The sequence below is a fragment of the Vigna umbellata genome, chromosome 1, assembly GCF_029865625.1.
Source record: "Vigna umbellata cultivar VRB3 chromosome 1, Vumbellata_1.0, whole genome shotgun sequence".
NCBI classification, from domain to species: Eukaryota; Viridiplantae; Streptophyta; class Magnoliopsida; order Fabales; family Fabaceae; genus Vigna; species Vigna umbellata.
In genome coordinates this window covers 102,599,772-102,626,978 of record NC_142165.1, presented here as the reverse complement: position 1 = coordinate 102,626,978, position 27,207 = coordinate 102,599,772, and the positions used below count along the sequence as shown (strand labels likewise).

The 27,207-nt window shown below is 30.0% G+C and overlaps 2 protein-coding genes across 3 annotated transcripts; both read right to left on the bottom strand.

Annotated features, from left to right (window-relative positions):
* Positions 1-1,874: 1,874 nt before the first annotated feature.
* Positions 1,875-7,559, bottom strand: ATG18B (autophagy 18 B-like protein). 2 transcript variants are annotated; one of them, XM_047321725.2, is made up of 11 exons: positions 7,384-7,559; positions 7,222-7,295; positions 7,070-7,143; positions 6,863-6,972; positions 5,842-5,933; positions 5,530-5,642; positions 4,975-5,094; positions 3,499-3,647; positions 2,920-3,033; positions 2,634-2,699; positions 1,875-2,449 (listed from the first exon to the last, which is right to left on the bottom strand). In XM_047321725.2, exons 1-11 carry the CDS (start codon positions 7,440-7,442, stop codon positions 2,329-2,331), a joined length of 1,092 nt encoding a protein of 363 aa, XP_047177681.2. In that variant the 5' UTR covers positions 7,443-7,559; the 3' UTR covers positions 1,875-2,328. The 2 variants fall into 2 exon arrangements, with proteins under 2 accessions (XP_047177681.2, XP_047177682.2); XM_047321726.2 differs by having other exon boundaries at positions 3,499-3,644.
* Positions 7,560-13,522: 5,963 nt separating this feature from the next.
* LOC124836644 (protein CLAVATA3 INSENSITIVE RECEPTOR KINASE 2-like) lies at positions 13,523-18,893 on the bottom strand. The gene is made up of 11 exons (XM_047311818.2): positions 18,470-18,893; positions 18,246-18,378; positions 18,081-18,152; positions 17,747-17,890; positions 17,413-17,484; positions 17,228-17,287; positions 17,015-17,115; positions 16,797-16,928; positions 16,360-16,704; positions 15,226-15,605; positions 13,523-14,544 (listed from the first exon to the last, which is right to left on the bottom strand). Exons 1-11 carry the CDS (start codon positions 18,540-18,542, stop codon positions 14,164-14,166), a joined length of 1,893 nt encoding a protein of 630 aa, XP_047167774.1. The 5' UTR covers positions 18,543-18,893; the 3' UTR covers positions 13,523-14,163.
* Positions 18,894-27,207: the final 8,314 nt, after the last annotated feature.

Sequence of the window (27,207 nt, the reverse complement as noted above, 5' to 3'; positions counted from 1 at the left end):
GACATATATATGAAACCTTCGAGGAACCTTTTTAACATATTCTTAGAATTTATATTCTTGCAGTTTCTCCAATCAGCTTAATGATAATTTGAACAATTTAACTAAAATAACTGTGTGTGAGAATTTGATTTCAGCATGCTCTTCTCCTCTTTTCTTGATTTTTATTCTTAACTTGTTAGATATATGATTTCACAATAAATTTTCTTCCAATTGACAGAATTGAAGGAGTTTCTGTTAAACAATTTTTTTGTCCGCAGAATATTTATATTTATAAAGCAAACAGAACAAGTAACTCTCAACAAATCAGAGTGGCGCAGCGGAAGCGTGGTGGGCCCATAACCCACAGGTCCCAGGATCGTCGAAACCTGGATCGAAACCTGTCTCTGATAGAGTGGCTTCCGTTTTTTTGCAATAATTGATACATTTACTTTGATTATTATTATTTTTGTTTTTTTGCAATAATTGATACATTTACTTTGATTATTAATATACCTTTTATTTCAAATTTTACTTAGTGGATAACAAAAAATATAATCAAAATTATACGTATCTTAGCATGTTATATCATCCCTCTTATAACTAGAATGAAATATTTCATATAGTGATTAAATAAATTTTCAAAAATAAAAGTTAAAGAATTAAAAAAGAATTAACATTTAGATTGAGAATAATATTAGAAAATGAAAATAGAAAAATCACAATATGCAAGAAAAAAAACATTGTAACTTTTTATCTATTCGTATAAACAAATTAGGCGACCAGTGTGGTAAACAAAATTATTTGGTGGTTAGACTTTTTTTTAATTATATATTAGTCTTTAGATAGTAAAAAAAATCAGTATATTTTGAAGAAATGAAAAATGTTTAAATATCACAAAGTAATATTAAAATAAAATGATGGTTACATTAAAGTACTGAAAAAAAAAATTGAGATCAAAATCTTAGAGCACTATCAACATTTTACTAATTGGTTGAAATTTGCTGGTACTGTCACTGGAAAATGTCAATCCTCTTATGAATCATATTGAATTTGATGTTATTCCTATCTTAAAAACAAAAATAAATCAAATTAAATACTACACATATAACATTCAAAGATTTATTACTTAGATATAAAAAAGGTATATATTATATGAGTTTAAGAGTGTTTGTAAAATTTATTCACTTAGATACGTTTAGATACTGTTTTTATTTTATATTTTGGATGAGATTTCGTGAGAGTAATATGTTTATGTTGTTTAAATATAAAATATAATTTAAGTTGCATAATTTTTGTACCACAAATTTAAACAGAACGTATGATAAGAAATTCATAGTTTGAAACGTATTTATAAATTTTAAAATATTTCTTTGTGTATCTTTATTTTCATTTTTATTTCTGTACATGTATATACAAGTGTTTCTCAAATTAAAGTCTCATGTGACATGATTATGAGATAATAATTAATGTAGCAATTTTACAAAATGTAATTTGTCGGCGTATCAATTCAATTAAAATGAAAATGTTTGAATAATAATCATTTGAAAAAAGAAAATAGGCGCACATCTTTTGATTCACTAATTCTTAACAATATTTCTTAATCTATTCATTTTGTTATCAAGTAAAAAATAGTTCAGAAATAGTTAATTTCATGATTTTTTATCCTTTTTCCAAACTGAAATTCTTTTCTAATAAAATAAAAGGAATAAAAAAATACTCAAAAACATTATATTAATTTTACTAAGAAAAAAACTTGTGTTTAGTTTAGAAAACAATGGTTTAAAGTTCCTATAATCGTCCGGGTGCCATCATTGATAGCAGTTGAAGATAACGTATGAAAAAGAAATGACCTTAATAATTAATACCACGAAATACAAATATGTCAAAGTGAACTGTGGCTCCAAATATATCCTTATCATTTATTTCAAACATTGATAATTACATTTTCGAGGATGACCAAAATAGTCAGTATGTTCATCATGAGTACTAATTTGGGTTATCCAAGGCACTTACCACTTGATAAACCAATTTAACATACGAGAACCAGATTATAAATACTTTTAGAAACCCAGATTAAATATAATTTTAACGTACTTCCCTTGCATTGTCCGAGAAAAGTAAATGAAGTTCTTACTCTGTACACATAACTTATACAGAATTTTGTATCACTGACTCGTGCAAGTAACACTCATGATGGAAGCCATGAGAGCTCTGAGAATTTCTGAGGAACACTTGAATGTTGGTAGCAGGGGTAGTTCTAGAAGTTTGAGTGTAGAATGCAATTCCTCAAGCTTTACAGTTATAGATGGTTCGCTATAAACAGTGTTTTGCCACTCCCGGTTGCTTGTCCTAGGTCACAGTCAAAAGATTGAACTCACGACCTAAAGCCCAAGATAATTCATTCCGGGCATTAATGCTTATGTTGTATTCCTTGAAGAATCCGTTAGATGTTATTACCGACAAAATTGCCCTGGAAAATGGAAAAACATAAAAACTATAGCAAATGAAATTGATATCAAAAGTTATACGAAGCACAGAAAAGGTAAAACTATGAAGAAAATTTCTGGAAAAATTATGTGATAAATTCTTAATGCCACACAGCTGAGATCAAATACTATCAACATCTGAGATCAAGATCAATAATGAGCACTCACCTACAAGCTAGGAGTTCAGATGATGAGGAGTTGGTCAAATTTTCAACCTTGCGAATTACTACATAGCTGTAAGACAAACAGAAGATTTTAAAAAATAATTCTAAATATGCAAATTTCATACAAATACGAAATCATAAATCCTCAACAAGGTTCGTTTGGATAACACAATAAAATCTCAAGGTAAAGAAAGTTCTTCAGATTATGGAAAATAAAGATCATATGAAAAAGTTCCAAGTTTTAAAATGGTCAATATAATAAAAAGCTACATAGCCAAACAATACTTTACCTTTTCACCCCTGCAGGAACAGCATCATGAAGTACGTGATGATAAGCAGGATCGAGCACACCACTCACAGCACCAGGAATTATTGATCCTAGAAAGCCACTTGAACTCATACTCCTGCTAAAGTCACCAAATATACATGAGATGACTTACCAAATCGATTTCAGAGAAAGCAAGATAATTAAGAGAAAAAACATCGGAGAGAATTTTTCTCAAAGAGCAAAGAAAGCTAATCCAGATTATATGCAAAACTAAAATCAGTCAGAGGTTGTACACATTTATCACGAAATCACTATTATGCAACCACATCTTCCTTTATATACTATTTGACCCTAACTCTCTCCAAATAACCAGAATCAAAGTTGAAGTTTTCATTATGAGAGGTCTCTCACGCTTGCTGGTCCATTTTAGTGGTAACTGAGTCAAGCAAGATAAATAACGTTGCTTTAAATTTAAATTAGGCTGCTATACATCGGTGATCTTAAGAAACCTAAACTTATATGACAATATTCACCGAATATAACAATGAAGTAGCCAAAAAGATGGAAAGTGGAGAAGAATATTTTAAGTTGCAATTCTCGCCTTGGATGTGAAGCAAATCCAAGAGTGAAAAGATGAATAGAACCAGAAGAACTTGAGGCTGCAAGAATATCTGGAAGCTCCTTCGATGGTCCAAACGACAGTGAAAATATAGTAGACGGGTATGTCCCCCTTCTAAAGCTATATGACTGCTGAAAAAAACATGTCAGTTCAACAGTTGAAGTAAAATAGTAACAAGTAAAAGCATAAAAACAGCCACAAGGTACATAATTCACAATGAATATAACTCATGCATGAATTACTTCAAAGAAATAGCACTTGAGAAAAAAAGAGCATTACGTTAGAGGAAAATATTTGATTCCATGGTTCAATTTATGCTAGACACTTTACATGTTTACCTTCAATAACATGGTTAGAGAAAAAACTGTAACTAGTCTTTGGTCACCAAATCTGTGTCAGCATATTATTCAGTAAAAATCCATAACATCTACTATCTACTGAATGTAACCAGAATATCAAGACATGTACGCCACCAAATATAGTCATGTCTTTGAGATTGTCAATCAGGATTTGTGTCTAGCAAAAGAGATTCTCAATGGAGCAAGAAAGCAGTCAAAACACTAAGTTTCTAAATATTACCAAAATAGGTATTGATGAATTATAAATTGAATTTAAGTGATCCAGAAAACCTTAACAAAATAATAGCTGAAGCATTGAATCATAAGAAAACCAACATGATAGTATGTATTTTTAGGCAAGTGTGTTGTTTTTCGAAGTTTGTGGGCAAACAATAACCTTAGTAGGACCTGTCTCTGGGACAGCAATTGTATAAATGTATCATGTACGATTTCTCTGTCCATTAATGTATTTAATTGGTTTATCAGTTAGTGTTCTATCCAAAGTTTCATCTGGTAGACAGACAGTACACAACCTTAAATAAGGATATGAGAAAACAACAGGAGGATTGACAGCCTATTCACATAAAACATACAACTGCTCTTATCTTTAAGAGTCATCCAACATAGAAGGCAATTGAACAGAGAATGAGAAGGGAGAGAATTAGAATCAAGGAATTGCACAAGACCAATTAACCACTCTCTCAGTTTACAAATATAAACGCCCAAGCCCTAACAGATAGGGTTTCTCCCTCAAACACAACCAATACCAAATGCTCATTGAATACAGAAACCGCCACACAAATGCATAAGTAAAGACTCGTTGCATAAATTTCCTATGAGATAGTACACATGCAAAATATAAAATGGAGGATATATGTCCACGGTGCAAAAATAGTTTAGGAAGACTGCCAGCTAATATTATAAGAATTCACACACTTGAGCCAACATTCTTAGTTAAGGGACTGTGTGTTGATATGACTTGAAGGGACCTACCAGAGAACAGTACCAATATTATGACCATAATTTAAAGGAGAAAGAATACAGAAAGATGTCAGAAATAATGGTTTATACCACCAATATTCCCAATTAATATTTAGAAATATTGACTTCAATTTATCACCTTTGTTGCATCTGACACCAAATGAACTCTGATTATGGTACCTTGCTCAGATGCTGTAGCTATGTACATTCCATTAGAAGAAAGAACCATTGCAGCCAATGGTGAACGATGAGCCTCAATCTGTAATTCTTGTTTGACAATGTTCATGAATACAGGTAAAAAATATAAACAACTATCAGCTCATACGTCAACCATTAAAAAGAAAATACCACTGTCAGAAGATAAAATAAGTCAATTGCTGATATGTAGTTTAACTCAAAACTTTTTTCTACTGTGCTCACTAAAGGAGGAAATCCCACAATGCAAGTAGGCATTAGCATACCATCCATGTAACTGGTTAATATATTAACATATTAGAACAAACAAGATATGCCAAATCACGAAGACAGTAAATAAAATTGATTATTACTAAACATTCAAAAACCTAAAGCATAATATTGTAAGTTTTATCATCTCACTAGTTTGATGCTACAAGATAGGATGATACAAAAGTAAAAATTCATGAAATTATAGTAACATAGTCGTTTAGCATTCAGAAGGAAATTTATGCATAACCTCACAGTGTAAATGACGATTCATGACATTATACAACAATGCAGATCCTTTGGTAGTACTGGCAGGCAGAGCCAAATAGCAAGCATCCAAGCAAGGGGAAAAAGCACAAAGCCCTGTGGGGAAAAACTGCCTCAGAAAATTATATGCATGATATAGCAGTTTGGTGGCATGATTAAAAGTTTAATCCACCGTGCTTGTGGCAATCCGATGAGAATAGAATAATATAGTCATAATCTAAAAAGTAAGAACTACAATTAACAATTAAAGTATCCAATTAAATGAAATTAAGGCCCATATTGATTCCACCCTCACCTTTATTATTTGGCACCGTGTCAATAATGTCCACAATACTGAGACTACGCATTTCATATACATATGCTTTGTCTTGTAAAATGACAACAAGTCTACATTATGGAGAAACAGAGAGATTAGAGTAATATTAGTGGTCAAAGAAGGCAATAGGACTTGAAAAAACCTTTATTGAGAAAAGAATAACAACTAAAAAAATTTAATATATAGGAAAGTGGCTGAATCCAAAACTCGTAGACTAGCATGCATTAATGTTCAATATAAACTAGCAAAATAATAATCTGACCATATCTCTCTACTACACAATGACCACATACAAAGCTCCAGAAACACAGACAGAACACCAATTTGGTAAACATTCTCATTTGAGTCACCTGAATGATCAGCAAATTTGGACAAAAACAACCCACAGACAAGTCCCAAACTTTCTCCTTAGTTCTCCTACTCTAGATGTTACAAACCAAGTGAGAAGAGCGAGAATGATAGATGGAAACAAATGGAAAGAAATCAACGATTTTGTTAGATGATTGAGAATAGAACCGAGGAGAGTCTCTCCTGCACGATTTCCACTTTCAAAAAGGATTACTCCCGTCACTCACAAACTATCAAATTCACAATTAAGCCCTAATCTGAGTCTTAGTTTCCCCTGCTGACGTAACCAATCTTTCTAACTAATGTCTAAAAGTTGCCCCTTTCAGTCCCAACAATATGAAATATAAGTTAAAACACAAAGAGTAACCTCATAAAGTAAGACACAGATATCATAGAGAAAAAATAACCACTAGTCAGCATAGTTACAACAGCAACATACTTCGTTACAAAAATAAGCATTTGGCAATGCTACACTGAGTATTAGAAAATATCATGATGCCTTCATCATATGTATACATAAATAATCATTGTTTCAGTGATCAACCACCCACCAGGCTTCACGAATGTTCGATGCCCATTTCAATATTAAAAACACAGCAGAATATGATTTTATACAAAAAAAATGGCCTGACAGAAAAGATGGAGGTTTGACCTTTCTCTATTCATGCGAACAGCAAGTATGGAAGTTAGAAAGTTCAATTCTTTAGAAGCAGCACCCGAGGCTGTATTGAATAAAGAGAGACGGCGAGGGGACAAAGATGGCTGCATGTAAATAGACAATTAAACAAACAAAAAAAAAGCCCGAAGCTCAAGTCCATGCCCAATAGCAAAGCTTGTTGAGTAATCATTAGTACAGCACCTGATCACCAGCACCAACGATAGCAATAAGACTGGAGCTAAACAGCATCTCCACAATAACAAAAGCTCCAACAGCTGCAGGAAAGAAGGGGGAATATTAAGAAATTAAATTAAAAGAAAAAAAAAGTTTTTAATCAATTGAATGGAATTTACCTCTTTCATAGCAGAGTTTTCCTGAATTGGTCTCAAATATTCTAAAACCGTCCCTGGTGCCAACAGCAAAGTAACTAGAACAAAATATATATATGTATGAAGTGAGCGAATTTGAATGGAATTTTGGAGGAAAAGGAAGAAATTGAAAGAGCAATAATTGACCTAAGGTCCTGGTTGAAAGAAGCGCAGAGGATAGAAGAAGTAGAAGAGTGGTTGGCCATTGAATTGAGTCTCAATTACATGTGCTGCTCAGAAGCTTCCCCAATCCCTACCTATAATCACCATTCCCAAACCAAATAGAAGCATTCTCCCTCTCCTTCTTCTGATTGTTTTCTGATAGGTATTTATAGATGATGGTTAAGAATTTTGATATTTCACCCTTAAAACAACTATCCTTTTTAAAAATATATTCTCTCACTTCAAATCAAATATATTATCAGGTTAGTTGTAAATTTCTATAACTTTTTAATAATAAAAGTTTAATTATTGATAAATATTAAAAATTTTAATTAAGATTTTCAGTTTTTAAAAATTTATAATTTATCAATTGAATTTCTGCTATTGGTTTCTTCTGTTATTCAAGTGATGTTATTGTTGTCTTGATTTTAAATGTTATTATATAATTATATTTTTTTAATTTTATATAAAATTAGTACAAACTAAATAAAGTGACAAAATAAAGGTCATATCACTCGTTAAAAACATCTTTGAAAACATCGAACATTACTTAATTTAAAATTTTTTAATTTTTGAATATTCAATAAATCAGAAAAATTTAGTAAAAACTTATTGAAAGTTTTTAAATTTATATGACACTTAAAAAACTTAATTAAACTATAAAAAGTTAAATACTTCTAAGATATAAATTATATTACATATAAGTAAATTTTAGTAACATATATTTTAACAAATAGATTAAACACTTCTAAATGTATAAATTATATTATAAATAAGCAAAATTTTAGTAACATATATTGATATTTAAATGGGAACAATGATAGATGAACAGAAATAAAAGATATTTAAAACAAATGATATTAAAACAAGAGAATATATATATATATATATATATATATATATATATATATATATATATATATATATATATATATATATATATATATATATATATATATATATATATATATATATATATATATATATATATGAGTTTGTTAACACGCGCCTATTTTTGATACATTTTAGTAATGTGTATCAAGTTTTAGTAGATAAAAATACCATTATATATATCATGGATTCTAAGTTTTAAGGTTAAAGATATTTTAATAATTTTCATTCTCAAAATTAAAAAAGAAAAAAGAAACCTCAAACCCTTACTCATTTCCCTCATTCCTCTCAATCCTTTTTCTTTCATCTCTCTCACTCTAACATTTTCTCTATCATCCTATGATAGTCCAACTCAAAAAAATCAGAAACATTGGTTGTTAAACAATCTTACAAAAAATGATTTTATAATGAGTTTTCATTTTATAATTTTTGTTTTATCTAATTTTCACAAGCATAAAGGAATTCGTAATTGACCGGGAAAAAATAAAAAATACTCATTGTTAAACAATTTCTTACAAAAAATGATTTTATAATGAGTTTTCATTTTATAATTTTTGTCTTAATTTTATCTAATTTTCACAAGCATAATGACATCAAATGAATTGGTAATTGGCCTGAAAAAAAACCAGAAACACTCGTTGTTAAACAATTTCTTACAAAAAATGATTTTATAATGAGTTTTCATTTTATAATTTTTGTCGTATATAATTTTATCTAATTTTCACAAGCATAATGACATCTGAAGGAATTGGTAATTGGCCTGGAGAATTTTTTTTAGAGATGATGATTCAACATATGTAGATGATGAAATTAGAGAGGTTAGAGAAAATGGTAAAATTGAAGGAATCTTGAATGAACCTTTGCCTGAAGGTGAATATGTCAATGACTCAATCAAATTGTTTAACGGCAAGTGTTTATGATTTTTTCAATTGGGGTTACAATAGGGATGATAGAGAAAAGGCTCGAGTGAGAGAGATGAAAGAGAAAGGGTTGAGAGCAATGAGGGAGGTGAATAAGGGTTTGGGGGTTTCTTTTTTTTGAGAATGAAAATTATTAAAATACCCTTAACCTTAAAAGTTAGAATTCATGATATATAAGGATATTTTTGTCTACTAAACTCTGTGCACATTGCTAAAATAAGGTTAAGGGTATTTTAATAATTTTCATTCTCAAAACTAAAAAAAAAAAAAGAAACCACCCAAACCCTTACTCACTTCTCTCATTCCTCTCAACCCTTTCTCTTTTCTCTTTCTTACTCCAATCTTTTCTTTGTCATCCCTATTGTAACCCCAATTGAAAAAATCATAAACATTTGCTCTTAAACAATCTTACAAAAAAAATGATTTTATAATGAGTTTTCATCTTATAATTGTCTTATCTAATTTTATCCAATTTTTACAAGTATAAAGGAATTGGTAATTGACCTGGAAAAAATCAGAAATACACGTTGTTAAACAATTTCTTACAAAAAATGATTTTATAATGAGTTTTTATTTTATAATTTGTCTTATCTAATTTTATGTAATTTTCACAAGCATAATGACATCCGAAAGAATTAGTAATTGGCTTGGAGGGTTTTTTTAGAGATGATGATTCAACAAATACACATGATGAAATTATAAATCAAAGGAGTTGATAATTGGCCTCGAAAAAAAATCAGAAACACTCAGTTGTTAAACAATTTCTTACAAAAAATGACGAATTTTCATTTTATAATTTTTGTCGTATATAATTTTATCTAATTTTCACAAGCATAATGACATCCGAAAGAATTGGTAATTGGCTTGGAGGGTTTTTTTAGAGATGATGATTCAACAAATACACATGATGAAATTAGAGAGGTTAGTGAAGATGGTGAAATTGAAGAGATCTTAAATGAACCTTTGCCTTGAAGGTGAATATGTCAATGACTCAACTCTTTACAAAGGAAAATTTTTTAAAGGCATGTGTTTCTGATTTTTTCAATTGGGGCTATAGTAGGGATGACAGAGAAAAGGTTGGAATGAGAGAGATGAAAGAGAAAGGATTGAGAGGAATGAGAGAGGTGAGTAAGGGTTTGGGGGGTTTCTTTTTTTTTTTTAAGTTTTGAGAATGAAAATTATTAAAATACCCTTAACCTTAAAACTTAGAATCCATAATATATAAGGGTATTTTTGTCTACTAAAATCCGGTACACATTGCTAAAATGTACCAACTGAAAAACAGGCGTACGCACGTTAGCAAACCCCATATATATATATATATATATATATATATATATATATATATATATATGTTTGTTTAAAGTGTATTTGAATACATAGTGTGAGAGATGAAAAAGAATATTTGAAACGGATCAATCACAAACTATCACGTGGGCATTATAAAAAAGTTGTTAAAAAATCATTTTCCAATGTATTAAGAATTTAAGAGATCAAATATATATTTAAAATCAATTTTTATTACGATTTGACATTTATTAAATTTTTTATTGAGATTTGTAATTTATTAAACAATTTTTTTTGTTGATTGTTATAATTGTTCATTATATGCTTATATGGTAATTGATTTTTGTAATTGAGTTGTTTGATGAAATATGACTTGTTGAGTTGAGTTATGGAGTTTTAATAGTCTTTAGCGATGACGTGACTATAATTTTGACATGTTGAATTGTTGATATTGTATTTGAAGTAAATTGAGTTATTGAATTGTATATAATCTGATAGTTGGTTGTTTTGACATTTGTGGTTAGTATTAAACTAAATTGTAGAGGCTTATGTTACATAAATATGCAAATTCTTATTTTACAGAATTATGCAAACTCGCTAGGTGAGCATATACTCATTGAGTGAGGTTAAAGTCAGAAAGCTACTGACTTGATTGCTGTTGGGCGAAACCAAAGTTAAGGGATTCACCGACTTGGCCTTCATTGGGCGAGAATATGGTCATCAGACGAGCTCAAAGTCAGAGAGCTACTGACTTAGTCGCTAGGTGAGAAAATCTCATTAACCAAAGTCAAAGAATCCACTAACTTGACAGGGGTTATAACGATTGTGCGAGCTATCTAGTTGCTAGGCGAGAGTACTTTTAAGCACTACTTGGTGAACGAATAGATTGTGGCTTGTTCAGTGTATGCTTTGACATATGAGAGTTCAAAAAGAAGGTATCCTCAATTGTTCAACTCATATAAAGATGAATGGGGTGTGGGAGAAAATGACAATAGGTCTTTACCCTGGACTTTTGGTCTTAGGCGTAAAAGATTAACACCGTGAATAGTAGGGTGATAACCCTTATGTTTATGACTCTGCAGAGCATAAATACTACTACAAGTGCACACCTTCAGTGAAGCCTTATGTTGAAGTATGTATTGAGATAAATGAGTGTAGAGTCAATTGTATATATGTTTTTATGAATTATATTACTTCATAAATGTTGAACTGATATTTGAATATGATTCCATTTTATTATGATGTTTACTTTTGAACACTAAATTACCATGTCTTTTTCTTTTGTATGTTGTTTATCTTTTACAATGATTATCTCTCGATATAAGAAGAGAGTGAGTTAAGTATCGACATGTCTTTAATAAAAATCGATGATACTACAAAATGATTGTTTAAGTGTTAATTATCCACTAATAGTAGTTTCTTGTCTTTTGAAAAACTTGTATAGTTTTCATGTATTTTTATACATATATTCTTATACATATACTATATTATAGTTATTCTACTGCATAACTGGATTAATGTTTTGTATTTTTCTTATTTATTTGTTGTGCATTATTAAAACTTATAATGTTTTATTTAATAGTTTTTATACTATTAAATGAAATGAGTTGTTATAATTTTTTTATTTAGATTAAATATTTTATTTTATTACGACATGAAGAAATGGACACACAGGTTGTCGTGTTTGTACTTTTATTAGTAAACAGTAGATCATATGCATAGAAGTAAAATTGAATTGTGAACCGGGAATATAAGAACTTGAACAGTGAGCCATAAAAATAATAACTCAATCTTCTTCAGGAGTTCTGTGGATCGATTGTTGCTACTTACTGAAAATTAGTATTTGAATTTATACAGCATATTCTTTCTGGTAAGGGCTTTTTAAGTGAGGAAAGTGGGTCTTCAATGAAAGGTTTAATGAAAGAACTCATTCCATAATTTTGTAAACAAAAGGTATTTTGTAAAAGACAATTTTGTTACAGGGATTATATTATCAAAAGTTAATAACAGCTATTCATTTATTTGATCGACTTTTTAAGAAAAATAAATAATAGTTTTCAAAGAAAAGAGGAGAACACGTTTTTTTCTTATAATTTCTTTTAAACGTAACGTTTATAATAAAAACTATTAACTTTATTGCATATTTGTAATTCGTGGTAATGTAAAACTATTTTACATTCTCAGTACACAAGATTTTTTCTTTATATACTTGATATGTTAAATATATTTATTTTTATAAAATATTTTTTTTTATAATTTAAAAATAAAATATTCATTTCCATTTCTTTAACAAAATTCAACCTGCGGCATCCTGGCGACGGGATGTTGATTTTCGCGTTGCCTTTTTTTTTCTGGTAACGGTTTCAATACTTGCTTTCTCTTTGTTATAACAAAAATGGTTTCAGATATTTTATTGTCGGAGCGTATCAGGTCATCCGAAATTAATTTTTTAAATCATTTATGAATTAATATTTTGAAACGGAATTTTAGCATTCCAAAAGTTAATTTTCAAGTAATGACATTTTAGTTACTATCGAGATCACATTTCTAAAAGAGAATTTAACCCAGTATTTTAAATTTTTTGAAACAATTTATATTATTTATAGTTCAGAAGTAGCCCTGTTTTTTTCTTTTTATCAGCTAGTAGCCCCGTAAATCAACTCCAACATCAAGGAAGAGTAAATCTCCATACAAAAAATAGCAAAGTTAATTTTAAATAACGGTTAAAACATAGACCCGGTGTCACTTTAAAAAAGGAACAGTACAAAAAGCGAAAAAAAATTCATAACAGTGGCGCTGATTGGCCAAGAGGATCCTTTATTAAAGTTTAAAAGTATATGAGGAGGTGGAGATTCTATTGACGAGGTTGTCTTTTGGTACTGTCTCTTGAGTTTGTGTTTAAGCACCATTTTAACCCCCCAAAACTGCTCTCAATAATAAGAATTAGCGTACTTTGACAATCAACCAATTCATGAGGACCATGTTCGTTAGACATATTTTGGAGTAGGTATTGGAGTCAAAGGAAATCATACAAAGGGAGAAAAGGGAAAATTTCCAACACTACTATACGAGTAGCAAAGACAGAAAGGTAAAAAAGAACACACGAAAAGACACTAAATGGAGAAAAAGGGCAAGCGTGACCCTGCAAAGCATCAGATTGACAATGACCTCTAACAGCTCAAAAGCTCAGACTGTGACCATCACACACTGATACTTCCAAGTTTGAACATACATGAACAAGACATATGAGAGGACACTACGAGATATGCATGCCCATCTTCGTCTTCAGTCAAATATCATTCTGCGGAACACACCCTCTTGTCTCTGCTGCTTCACACTCCAGGGCAAAGAATCTGATGATGTTCCCTGTCCAACCCTATAAAAAGTCTAATGTGCGTATTGCGCACCCACCAACCGCATTGTCCTCCATTATATATATTTTGCACCCAAATAATACACAGGAACAGAGTACAACTGCACTGGTACTAACCTCTTTATTTACAACACAGACCCAATATGACAACTTTTTGGAATATATATATATACATTTGATTTGATTATATTATCCTAGAATAACCAAAACTAACTGATTTAAGATTCATGACCAATATAACTCCTTTTTTCTCCTTTTCTATCTTCTTCCTGTTTTCTTTTCCCCATTTATTGTTTATCTAGGACCAGAGAGTTCCATGGCATAGGATTCCAAAGACTGTTCATCATCATCATCCATTGTCATGCCAAACATGCTTGAACGGTCATGAACATCATCATGTTTCGAAGCAGAGGTATGGAGGGATGAACTATTGTTGCTGTGGCTCGGGTTCATGTCGTGATTACCGTAATTATGTGATGATGCCCACTTCTCAGCAAGCCCGTCACCTTCTAGCATTCGAACCACATCAGACATTTTAGGGCGGTGGGCTGTCAAATATTGAGTACACAGTAAAGCAACTTGCAGCATCTCCCCCACCTCTATTATATCATAATTGTTTCCTAGCTCTTTGTCCACCAACACTGCAACCTTCTTTTCATGTAGTATTTTCCTAACCTGTCACAACATACGGACAAATATTCATCTCTGGTCTCTGAAGTGTACATAACTCTTTCAGCCAACCTTCAGATACCTATTTCAACAACTACTCAACACTCAATATGCTTTTTTTCTGAGAGGAGAAGGGGGACCAGGAAGTTTGGTTTACAGGTAGCAACCAACTATATTCACTATATATTCCATTAATATCATACTGACTATTCAAGAAAAAAAGAGTATCATCCATCATCAGCTGCAGATAGTAAGTTCCTCTTGTAATTTAGTAATTACAGCACATAAGCCATCAACTGCTCAAAAGCAATAACTAATATATTGGACCAGTCACAGACACATAACTAACCATGTTTTTGAGTTATTAAGAGCAATTAGTTAAAACAGTTTGGTCTAATACAATGCACATACCAGACGACAGAAGTGTAGACTATGGTTAAGCGCATTCAATACATTAGGACAAATGCATAAAATAAAATGAAGACATTTTCGTAGAAGCTGTAGCCCAGTGCAGATCAGAGCAAATTATTAAAAAGACCATGTTAAAAAAAAACCATGCATGAGGAACTCCTAATGGAGAGTTAAATATTGCATAAGCTAAAAGATATTAGACTAACTGCCAATTACCATGTCTAATATTTTAGAATGCCGTAATTGTTTTGTTTAGGTTGCAGAGAATAGACTTACCCACTCTAGCATAGCACCTTTTTGATTCACCGTTTTCCCAAACTCGAGTGCTGTCATTCCGGTTATGAGCTCTAACAAGAGAATGCCAAATCCAAACACATCTGTTTTCTCAGATGATTGGCCGGTCGAGAGGTACTCAGGTGCAATGTGTCCAACAGTGCCACGGACAGCAGTGGTGACATGGGAATCAGCGTGGTCAAGGAGCTTTGCAAGGCCAAAATCTCCAACAACAGCCTCATAATAGTCATCCAGAAGCACATTGGCGGCCTTCACGTCTCTGTGTATTATCTTTGGATCACATTGCTCGTGTAAATACAGAAGGCCTCTGGCAGCTCCAATTGCTATCCTCTTTCTCGTGTTCCAATCTAAAGCTGGTTTGCCTATCATATAACATACATTATATTAAATCACAAAGAGTGTGAAAGTACTAAGATTCAATAGCTAAATCGTCCCTGGTCATATGGAAAATTTGAAGGTAAACAGTTAGTTAAGAAAAACCTCCCACACTTTTCATTTATTGTGCTATTGAAAGGAAAATACCATTGGCTTTATAGCAACTCTTGCTAACAGCCACAAAGAAACAAGTAATATTGAATCTATCATTCTAACAAAAGTAGGGATCCGACGCCTAGATAAACATTATTGAAAACCTGACAAGAAATCATCCAATCAGAGTTTTATTAGGATATCAATTACCCAACTACCTTTTGTAGGCGTATCCCTGATTATCGACTATTCAGACCCTTTCTAGCATATCATTCAAAATTACAACAATTTGGGAATTTTTATTTGATAGAATGCACCAAGATAGCGAACACCAATGACATATTGTAAGCATGAATGCATCATTACATGTTTTAACACTAACAAGTAGGCTTAACATTGCAAATTACTTAACTAAAACAAAAGAAAGGGAAAGAAATAGTGCCCAAAGTCCCAAGCCATATTATATTGCAATTTGAAATGAACGTTAAGGCCCTTCAATCACAAGAATATCGAAGCCAAAACATGAAAGACAGATAACAGATTAAAACAAGGTCCAAGCAAGATGACAAGTAGATAATATTGCACCTAATAAAATATATAATATTATATAGTCACAGAAAGTGCGCTGGCATGGAGAGAATATCCAACCTCTAAGCCTGGAGGCCACACTGCCGTTAGACATATAAGGATAAACCAAAAGTTTTTCATTAGGAGTAGCACAATAGCCAATTAAGCGAAGTAAATTGCGATGAACTGCCAAGCTGATCATCTCCAACTCTGTTTGGAACTGCGATTCGCCAGCACTGCCATTTACATCTTTCAGCCTTTTCACCGCTACCATCGTGCCATCTCCAAACTTCCCCCGATAAACATTGCCAAAGCCTCCAGCACCAAGTATATTCTTGGAGCTGAAATTATCCGTTGCATGTTGAAGCTCTCTGAAAGTGAAATTCTTTAGATTTCCCAAGCTAAGAACTCCTTCTTCCTTGTAATCTGCAACAATACCAAAGCCATAAATATTAATACCTTGATAATACCAATCCAGTACCATATAATTTAAGAACCCCAGGTGCAAAACTACCCACCACTGATATATAGGATGGCTCCGAGCTGTCGTTTCTTTCTATACCAAAATAGCCCAACAAGCAGGAGGATGACAGAAGCACAACTAAGACTGGTCCCAAGTGCTATTGCTAGTTTTTTGGATTTGTGCTTTCCTGTAAACAAAAAATGAAATACATATTAAAAACGTTGTGTAAAGAAAATAGAAGAAACCGAGAAGGTGGGAGGTAAAATGACGTACCCTCTGATGACACTTGCGAGAAGGAAATGGGTATGAGGGTCGCTGACCCAGAGCAACCTTCAGTAGTGCTGCTCCCACAAACTAATGGGTTGCCCACAATACTAAACAAACAGAAGAAACAGTGAATCAGGACAGAAGCACAGTTAACACTGTGAAATAATATAATACCGTGTTCACAAAACAAACAGATGAGCAATAAAGAGAGAAGCATACTTGAATGACCTGGCTGGGAACTTAGGTAATGGTCCACTGAGATTGTTATAAGACAGGTCCCTGAGTGCATAGATTTAGCATATCAGTTTCAGCAAAGAAATTGACAAACAGTAAGAAATGAACCAAGTGGCAGGTTGTTTCGATTTTCAAGACACTGACGTGTGAGAAGAGGGAACTACACTCACAAGAAAGCAAGCTGTGGGGTTTTTGCCAGTGACTCGGGAAAGGATCCGGACAAATTATTGTTGTTGAGCCTCCTGCTCCCATTATGGACAAAGAAACAGTAAATTAATAAATTACATTACATAATTTACACAACCAGATTTGAATCCGAAAAAGAGGCAACAGAATCCAAAAACACACAAAATAAAATAATAAACTTTACACCTCAACAGAAAAAAGAAAGCAAGTCAACAACTAAAGAACAGATAGTGGGCATTAGCCAATCTTTGCTTAAATAATTTCCCGCACTTTCTTTACCAAAAGAGGACTAAAATCAAGGAAACAATAATTACTCACAGGTACTGGAGACTATTCAATTGACTAAGAGATGCAGGAATCACCCCTGAGAATCTGTTATTGGAAAGGTCTAATGTCTGAAGCTTGGGAAGCGCTCCAAGTTCCGGTGGTATATTGCCTGAGATATTGTTGTTCTGCAGCAATCTACATTCAACCACCAAACCGCTTTTAGAGCACTCCAAACCACATAAAGCAACAAAAAATACTAAAAAACCGCATAAAAAGATAATCATGCCAGCTATCCGTGTAGCATAAGATGACCGTTACACTATTAGAGACATGAAAAACAGGAAAAAAAAAGTTATAGAGATTGCAAAGAGGAGAAGGTACTGACACTTGTCGAAGATTTGTTAGATTTCCAATTGCCGGAGAGAAAGTGCCAGAGAGAGATTGGCTAGGCGCACCTCTGCGGAGAAAAAAAAAATCAAAGTGAGAAAAGAAATGCAGGAAAAGCGAAAAAAAAAAGTTCAGAAAAGAAGGCGTTTAGTTTAGCACTAACAGGCCTATGACAAGGTCATCAGAAGAGCAGGTGATCATGGCCCAACTGCAAGCGTCGACGGAGTATTCATCCCAGTTATTCAAGACGCCGTGAGGATCATTGAGAGCTGCTTTTATGTTCATCAAAGCCTCCACTGCAATTCACTTATATCAGTACGAACAATTATAATATGAATTAAGTGAAGCTTAAAAATGGTAGAAACAGGGCGAGTTATGGTTACAGACCTTCGGGATTGCGAGGCTGAGAAGCAGAGGAAAGAGAGAGGAAGAGGAGGAGAAAGAGGAAGAGCAGAGCCATGAGCGTGGAAATGGGAGTGGAGGACGAGGGAGAGAAGAGCGTGATATTTGAAAAGGGAGGTTGAGTTGAGATGAAAGAAAGGTTGGTGCTAGGAATGAGACTAGACCAAAGCAACTACACCAAACCAATCTTTTCTTTTATGTTTTGATTTCTCTCTCCTCTTCCTTCTTTTGGTATATCTCTTTCCTCTTTTGCTTTCTCTCTCTCTCTTCTCTTCTGTGTGATTGCTTTTTACTCAGCAGAAGAACGTGAAGGAGGCCGCGAGAATCAAAACGTCCATCAGATGTTGCATTGCAGTGCAGTCCCAGCCTACACTGTGCGTTGCTTCCTTCTACTGCTTTTTCTTTTCCCACTTTCATTTTACTATTTTATATATGTCACTGCTCTTGTCTTGTCAATAATACTCACTCTCTTTAATATTTTTATAACCAACTTACTTTCAAAAATTAATTTGTTTACTGGGTAGAAATTAAAATAAGGATTATTTTTATGATTGCTTTCCCAGACTATATTTAATGAAAATTTACATTTAGTTCCAACCTATTTAATCATGTTAAAATTAAGTTAAGTATTTTGAATGTTTAACTCAGTCTTTTGGAATTGATTTTATTTTGATTTATGGGATGGAGGTTAAGTATGCTCTTTTAAAGGGTTTGTAATATTTAAGGTTAAAATTTTGTTTTCAACATTTTCTTTTAGATCGAGTGGAAGTTACATGTATATAAAACACGTCAGTGTTTATATGAATGCTCTGACCATAAATACATAATAAAAAAAAGTAACTGATTAATTGAATATTAAATTTGTATTTAATCGTTCTTTTGATGAATTTATGATTAATATTGATTTAATTATGATTTAAATAATAATAATTTCATTTAAAGTTGATATAATTATTTTTATGATTAACTTTATTCATAGTCTGATCCACTATTCCATGTAAGACCGAATAACTTGTTGAGTATTTAATTCATGACTTATCAAACATCCATATTATATCAAAACATACCTCAAATTAGGAATCACAACTCCCAATTTACTCCTAATTAAGGGTGGTATGATGTAATCTCAACAAACTTAAACTAATATCAATCAAAATTAGACATTTTCAAGGTATTCTATCAAATTCTTACTAGTTTAAATTTTATTCTTTTTTATGTTTTAATACAATAAATATATACTTTGACTGCTTACGAATCGTTAAGAAAAAATAACATATTTTTATTATTGTTATTTTTTTTACTTAAGGAGGAATTATTAACATAATATTAGAACTTTGTTAGAGTTATAGTTCATACATATTTTCACTGTTATTTTTCACATGTGGTTACAAACTTGTCATTCAAATGAAACATTTGAACAATCCAACAACTATATATTACATTCATCGCAATGAAAAAGTGTTACTGTTTCTTGGTTTGTTTTACTTTCAAATAAATCCCAAAAACGTATAAGTTTTATTAATAGTATACAAGCATAATATAACGAGGATTAACCCATAAGCAATATTGATAGTGTTGGAAGTTTTACTTAGACCAGAGATAAGATTAATTTATAATATATAAATTGGTGTAAAGCTATCCTTACAAGCCATTTTTATGGGGTTGAGTTAGACTTAAAATATACTTATTAACATGGTATTAGAGTCGTGGTTAGAATCTATCTAGTGATATTTTGTTGTTTGTTGGGTATGTTGTTCCACTCGCTATTGGGTTGTTATTGGACCACCCGTTAATGTCTAGTCTTACGCTCGATATGTATATATTTCAGCATGAGGAGGTGTGTTGAAAGTTTCACATCAACTAGAGATAAGGTCAATTTATAATATATAAGTGGGTGTAAACCTCCATTTACAAGACTGGTTTTGTGAGATTAAGTTAAATTTAAAGTCTACTTTTTAATAAGCCTGGGGTTCTTCTTTAATAATGGCAATTTGATCCTCTGTCATACTTTCAAACATGTTAATACTTTAAATGATAATTCTACCTATGAATTTGGATAAAAATCATATATGTTATACGATATATGTTTTGATAAAAAAGAAATTCTACTAAATCACATATATTTTCAAAATTTAAGTGTTACATACTTTTTATTCCAAACTAGATGTTAATCTTACAATAACTTTTAAAATTATTGAGTTTTTTTAATTGAATATTGTGTTATATTATAAGTTCACAAAAACAATGAATTCTTCCACTATTTTCCACTCTTCAAACCATTTTTTTTCTATCAAAATTTGTAGAGATTGACTATTAAACCTAAGAAGGTGAAGAACTAATGTCGGTTGAAAATTTCAAATACTTTTTTATCTCTTAACCAAGTTATACAATCATAAGTACAAATACAAATTACAAGATGATTCTTTATATACACTCTAATAGAAATAAAACTATCATAAGTTTTGAAATAGCAAAGGTGGCATTGTCATCACATGAGACATGCTTGAATATGATTATCTAAAACATGTTTCACTTCTTTATTAATACTTTAATTTGTTCCCCTGTTTATGTCATTTAAAAAAAAGTATACACAGTACATGTATTTCAAATATAACACAAAGATAAAGTGAATGATATAAAAATATGAATATATTTTTCATAAGTTAATAAAAAAAAATTATATGGCGTTAGTAACTTTACTATAAGATACAAAAAATAATTAGATCTTCACATGAAATTTTGTAATATTTTTTTACTTTTTAGTTTTATATATATTTATGAGAAAACATGAATAACAAATAAATCGAAATAGGAAGATTAAGTATATTTTTAATTTTTGAATTTTGATATATTTTAGTTTTTAAATCTTAAAAATAAATTGATATAATTTTTTAATTTTTTTACATGTTAAATGTATTTTTTTACTAATATTTAAGTTATTTATATAATTTGACGCGAGTTTACTTCTATATTTATTTAAAAAATTTATTAGATACATTAAAAAAATTTAATATAATTGAATTTAAATAATTATATTCACTATTTTTAAATTTGAAATTTTTTAATTTGAAGATAAAAATGTTAGAAAGTTTCCAAAATAAACCAAAACATAATTAATTTAAAATGAAACTCAACATAATTAATCCAAAATAAAATAAATACGAGGATGATGATTAAAATTATTGTGAGGTGAAGTATAAGTTTTTTCTTATGAACATGGGTATGAGATGAGTAGTACAAACATTTTCATCCTTATTCTTGCCATAGAAGCTTGCTAGACATGGTTAAAATATGAGTACTATGTTTAACGAAATTGACCAAAATATTAATTAAGATTTGGAGTAAATTAGAATAATAATTAGAGAGGAAATGAGGCAAGCGATGATGATACCGATCAAGCAAAGCTGCCTTGATCTGACAAAGACTCCCTCACTGCACTGCGCAGCCAATTGTTCCGTCCAACCACACAGTGGGTCCCTCCTTATTTCTTCTTTGCTTTTTCTAATTGGACGAAGAAAAGTTATGAAATGAAAAAAAAGGAAAATAAATTATTACAAAAGAATATAAATGAGTAAATAATTGGATAAATTATTTTTTGTTTATTATTTTTAAAATATTGATATAAAATCAATACATGATGAGTTGTTTTAAGATTTTTTTTCCAAATTAAATATCATTATGTAATAAAACTATATGTGAGTATACTTTTATTTTTTTAAAATTTGGACTCTTCCTATTATTTTGATTAAGTTTATTTGTAAAATTTTCCAACATTATTTTGTATATATCGACTAATAATACAATATTCACATAACTCATAATATATGTATGTTTTATTTATTATACGATTAGGAAGACTTTAGAAAATGTTTGGTAAATACAAAATGTAACTGTAGTTCTTTCTTACTCGGTTAGCATGTTTATTATCATTTAAAATAGGTCTGATTAGTCACATAGTAAAAAAAATTAAGGTGGTTCTCTAATTACTTTATTTTTAATTTGATTTTAATTTTTAAAAATTGATGTAATTTAGATATAATTTATGAAAAATTGATATGATTTTCTTATTTTCATTAAATTTAATTTATTGAAACGTATTAAAGATTTTTTTATCAGATTTGAAATTTGTAACAAAAAATATTTGTTTTTTTTGTAATTAACATAATTTAAATGTCAATTAATTGATGAAAAATCATTGAATCGTTTTAAAAAATTTAACAAAAATTACTAAATTTATCAATTTTCACAAAATCGACATCAAAACGAGAATATATATATATATATATATATATATACTGGAGAATTAACTTAACTTTTTTTTAGATAAAAATAAGAACCAAATAATTTATTAAACTTTTAAAATATTATACTTTTTATAAAGTACAATTATATAATCAATAACTTGAATCATACACAAAACATAAGTAAATGTCATATTTTAATAACATTTTCATGAAGATGTGTAATACATAAATCAACATATATACAAATAAAGTAAATAATTGTGTTGTATGGTTAACAAGATTAAAGTATTATTGAACAATATTCTTAATGAACAACATATCAAAGTTTGTTTAAGTTCATTACACTAGTAAAACCAGTTTTCATCCCAAAGTATGTTTACTTTTATTTATATACGTCTCCATTATTTAAAATATGTGTTCGTTTGATTAAAAAGTAAAAAAAAGGTATAATATATTCATATTCTTTTATTTTGATCCTCGTCAGAATTTCAGGGAATAAAATAAGTATCAAACAAAAATAATGACTTTACAATTTTTTTTCAAGAATGAAAATATTTTAATACGTTTGAGTAATAATAATAATAATAAAGTTGGCTACAAATATGTATTGTTAAAATATTTTTAGGAGATAGATTAAAGAGATTTAGATATAAATTATTCATATAAAATATTATTACATACATTTAACCTAAATTTTCAACAATCATTTATTTTAACCGTGAGTTGAATGTTATTATAGGTTATTTTTTATCATAGTGTAATACACTTATTTTTTATTATCTCAACACATTTTTCTAATCCTAATTATGATTGGATTTTATCATTCTTGAAATTTTACTAGAAAAGTAAACTAGGAGAATGAAACACGAGTCAATTTATAACATCATCTATTACCAAAAACCTCAATAATATGTAACTTTTATGGATATTTTTATGATACTAACTTTCCCATTATACTTAAATGTAGGATTTTCAAATCATAATCTTTTATATACATACATACATATATATATACATACATATATATATATATATATATATATATATATATATATATATATATATATATATATTGTAACTATAATTTTACTTCAATGTTTAAAGTCTTTATTCATGAGTCTATCATAATAGAATTGAAATAAATAAACTAAACATAATATTAAAATTCATGTGAAATAAATATATCAAAATTAAATTTTTTATAAAAAATAAACATAAAAAATAATTATTATTATCTAAGTTAAAAAAATTATAATAATTAATTGATGTTAAACGAAAAAAAGAACTAACTTATAATTTTAGTATAGAATAAAAAAAAACAACAAAATAAAAAAAATAACAAATTTATATCTAACTTAGAAATTAGAATATGACAAATTGTTTTTTATGAATTATACAGACCAATGTGTTCTGAGCTGTTATTAATACGTAGAGACTACAACTTATGCGAGTCCGCTTAAACTGATATCAAACGAAAATTCCACCTCGCATTTTTACATTCCTATTTATACACCGTATACCAATCAATTATGTAAACACTGTTATAATTTTTTATTACAATTATTAAAAATAGAGTTAAAAAGTACCTATTTTCTCACTAGTAAAAACTAAAAAATCTCTCAGACATATCATTATTGAAAGAAAAAAGTATATAAAGTAAAAGTTAGTTAGGATATGACAACTAGCTCAAACACAAATTCAATTATGGATCCGGAATGCCCTGAGAAATTCTTTTGAAACGTGTTCAAAATTAATAGACACTGCATTCACATCATAATTATCTGTGGCTGAAAATCCTCTGCTTAGGATTTAAATTTAGGATATCAAGGAAATGGATTAGAAGGATTTTGAATTAAACTAAAATAGGTTATTTAAATATAAAGAATGATTTCATTAACGATCAGTTAAAATGATTAAAATATTCGTTTATAGAAATATATCACAAACTTAGTTTTTATGTATGGATGAATATCTTATCCATTTTCTACAAAAAGTATGTTTGATTATCGTGATTCTGAGTGATGAGATGAGTGGCTCAGGGAATGGAACCCAGTTGCTGCTTTAGGATATTATTGGGTCATGTTCCTTTCGTTCAAATGAGATTCTTAGTTTGTAAATCTTTTAATTAAAATCTTTATTATAATGATAACAGAAATTGATATAATAGTTTATTAAGACGAAGGTAAAAGATATTTGGTGAGAAGTTAGAAAAGATTTTGAAATTGATGGAACAGTGGATATGTAGTGGTAACGTGGGAATCTCCATTATTTCAGACACAAAATCTTCGTTGGAGTGCGTTTATTCTTCTTCCATTCCATCCTCCTCTTGTTGGAACTTGATTCTTTATCTTCGTTCCTTCAACCAACCAGGTTCATTTCTTCCCTTCCTCTCATTTTAACTTTTGTTCTATTACATCCAATAATTACATATTATTTCAAACTTAAGGTTAAATATATTTTAAATACTTTTTCTTTTTTCTTTTTTCTTTTTTAAAATACTTTTTAAGATAAAATTAAGATAGATAAAACTTCAAACCAATGAAATTATTTTAAACATTGCATACTTTGCTTTTTTTATTTCTCAAAGTAGCCCACTGTGTGAATAACATGGTTTTTTATAGGTCAGAATTTAGTTATCGGATGGATAATCGAATTCTGTCTTGAATTTTCATGAATTTAATCGAATTGTATTTTGAGAAATTAAATTTTTATGATCTTGACTAAGATATATATTAGAATTTAGTTTTCAATTATCCGAATTCTGACTTAATTTAAAATTACGAAAAAACTAAGTCAGAACTTAACTCTTCGAATAATTAAGTCAGAATTCAATTATCCGAAAACAAAATTTTGAAATATATCTTAACGAAATTCACTAAAAAAATTTTATAACTCGATTTCACAAAAATCCAAATTTTAAACTACAATTTCATTAAATTCACAAAAATTCAAGTCAAGATTTAGTTATTCGAAAACCGAATTATAACCTGTAAAAAAACCATACTATCGAAGTAAATATTATCTACATTGTGTTACCTTAAAAAAAATAAAAAATATATATATATATATATATATATATATATATATATATATATGTGTGTGTGTGTGTGTGTATGTACTATATGAAACAAAATTTCTCAAACAAACAATATTTGTATGTGCGGACGCATACTTGGATGGAAACAATTTCAAAACACAAACCTTTAACAGTGATTCACCCCTTCAACCTTTTTCTCACTATTCACCATTGGGTGGCTATAAAACACATTTCCTTTCTAATTCACTGTAATTTTAGCTTTCCTTGCCAAAACCAAAACCCCATTTAGATTCTTAAAATTTGGTTTCATGATTGATTCCACTGCAGTGCACAGTAGCACCCATTTATCTGCCTTTCAAAACTAAGTTTCCTCTGCATTATTACACACACATATGTTTGAGATAGAAATTGTACTTCCTCATCCATGATCTCAATCATTAGAGCATAAAGAACCACACTCCCCACAACCCACTTCTTCTCTTTTGTACCATCAAATTTCCTCAGTGCTGCAGGGTCTAATCCCAATAACCCAAGGTCAATTCCAAAACCTGCATCATGCATTAGTAGGTTCAAATGTTAAATCATAACACATTTGAGAAAAGAAAAAACTCAAGTCAAACAAAACAAACAAAAACAATAACTTTAACTACCAAAAACTATAGGTCAAATACTAACCATATATTTAATTATAAATCTTATCACAGTAAAAATAGCTTGTAGCTTTCGATTTTATATTCCTTTCTAAAGCATCAGACTTGGATGTTTTTCGTGAAGTGCTTCTGAATAGATTTTATTGTGTTATCGTTTGATAATTGGGTGTATATAAATCTGATATGCTAGCCTGTAATTTAAACAATAATTTATCTTGTCTGGTGGATTAGAAATTATTGAATTCTCTTAACAGTGTTTCAATGATAAATTCATGATAGCTTCTTTTGTACCTCTTCGTTCTTATCAACCTTTTTTCTTTTTGCCAAGTGCCATATCGATTTCAATAATGTGAGATTCTCTGTTTTCCACTTTTGGGGTCAACTGTCATAACATGTCCTGCTTTAGTTAGCGTGGACCTTGCTTCTCTTGCAATTTATGCCCATACGGGCCCAAACCCAAACCGATACAGGCCCAAACTCAAACCCAAATACAAAAAGTGGCATTGCTGCATGTTAGATTGAAGCAGATGCAAGGAGTAATTTACACCTTACAATTACATATGCTTTTTATAGTGAGGCACATTGAAACTTCACTGTCAGTATCAATGCCATGTACCAATAAAACTGTCTAAAAGATGATACGTTCTTTTCAACCCGCTAATTTAAGTAACATATAACATTTTCGATACAATACATATATATATATATATATATATATATATATATATATATATATATATATATATATATATATATATATATTAAATTTTAAGTTTTTAGTGATAAAATATT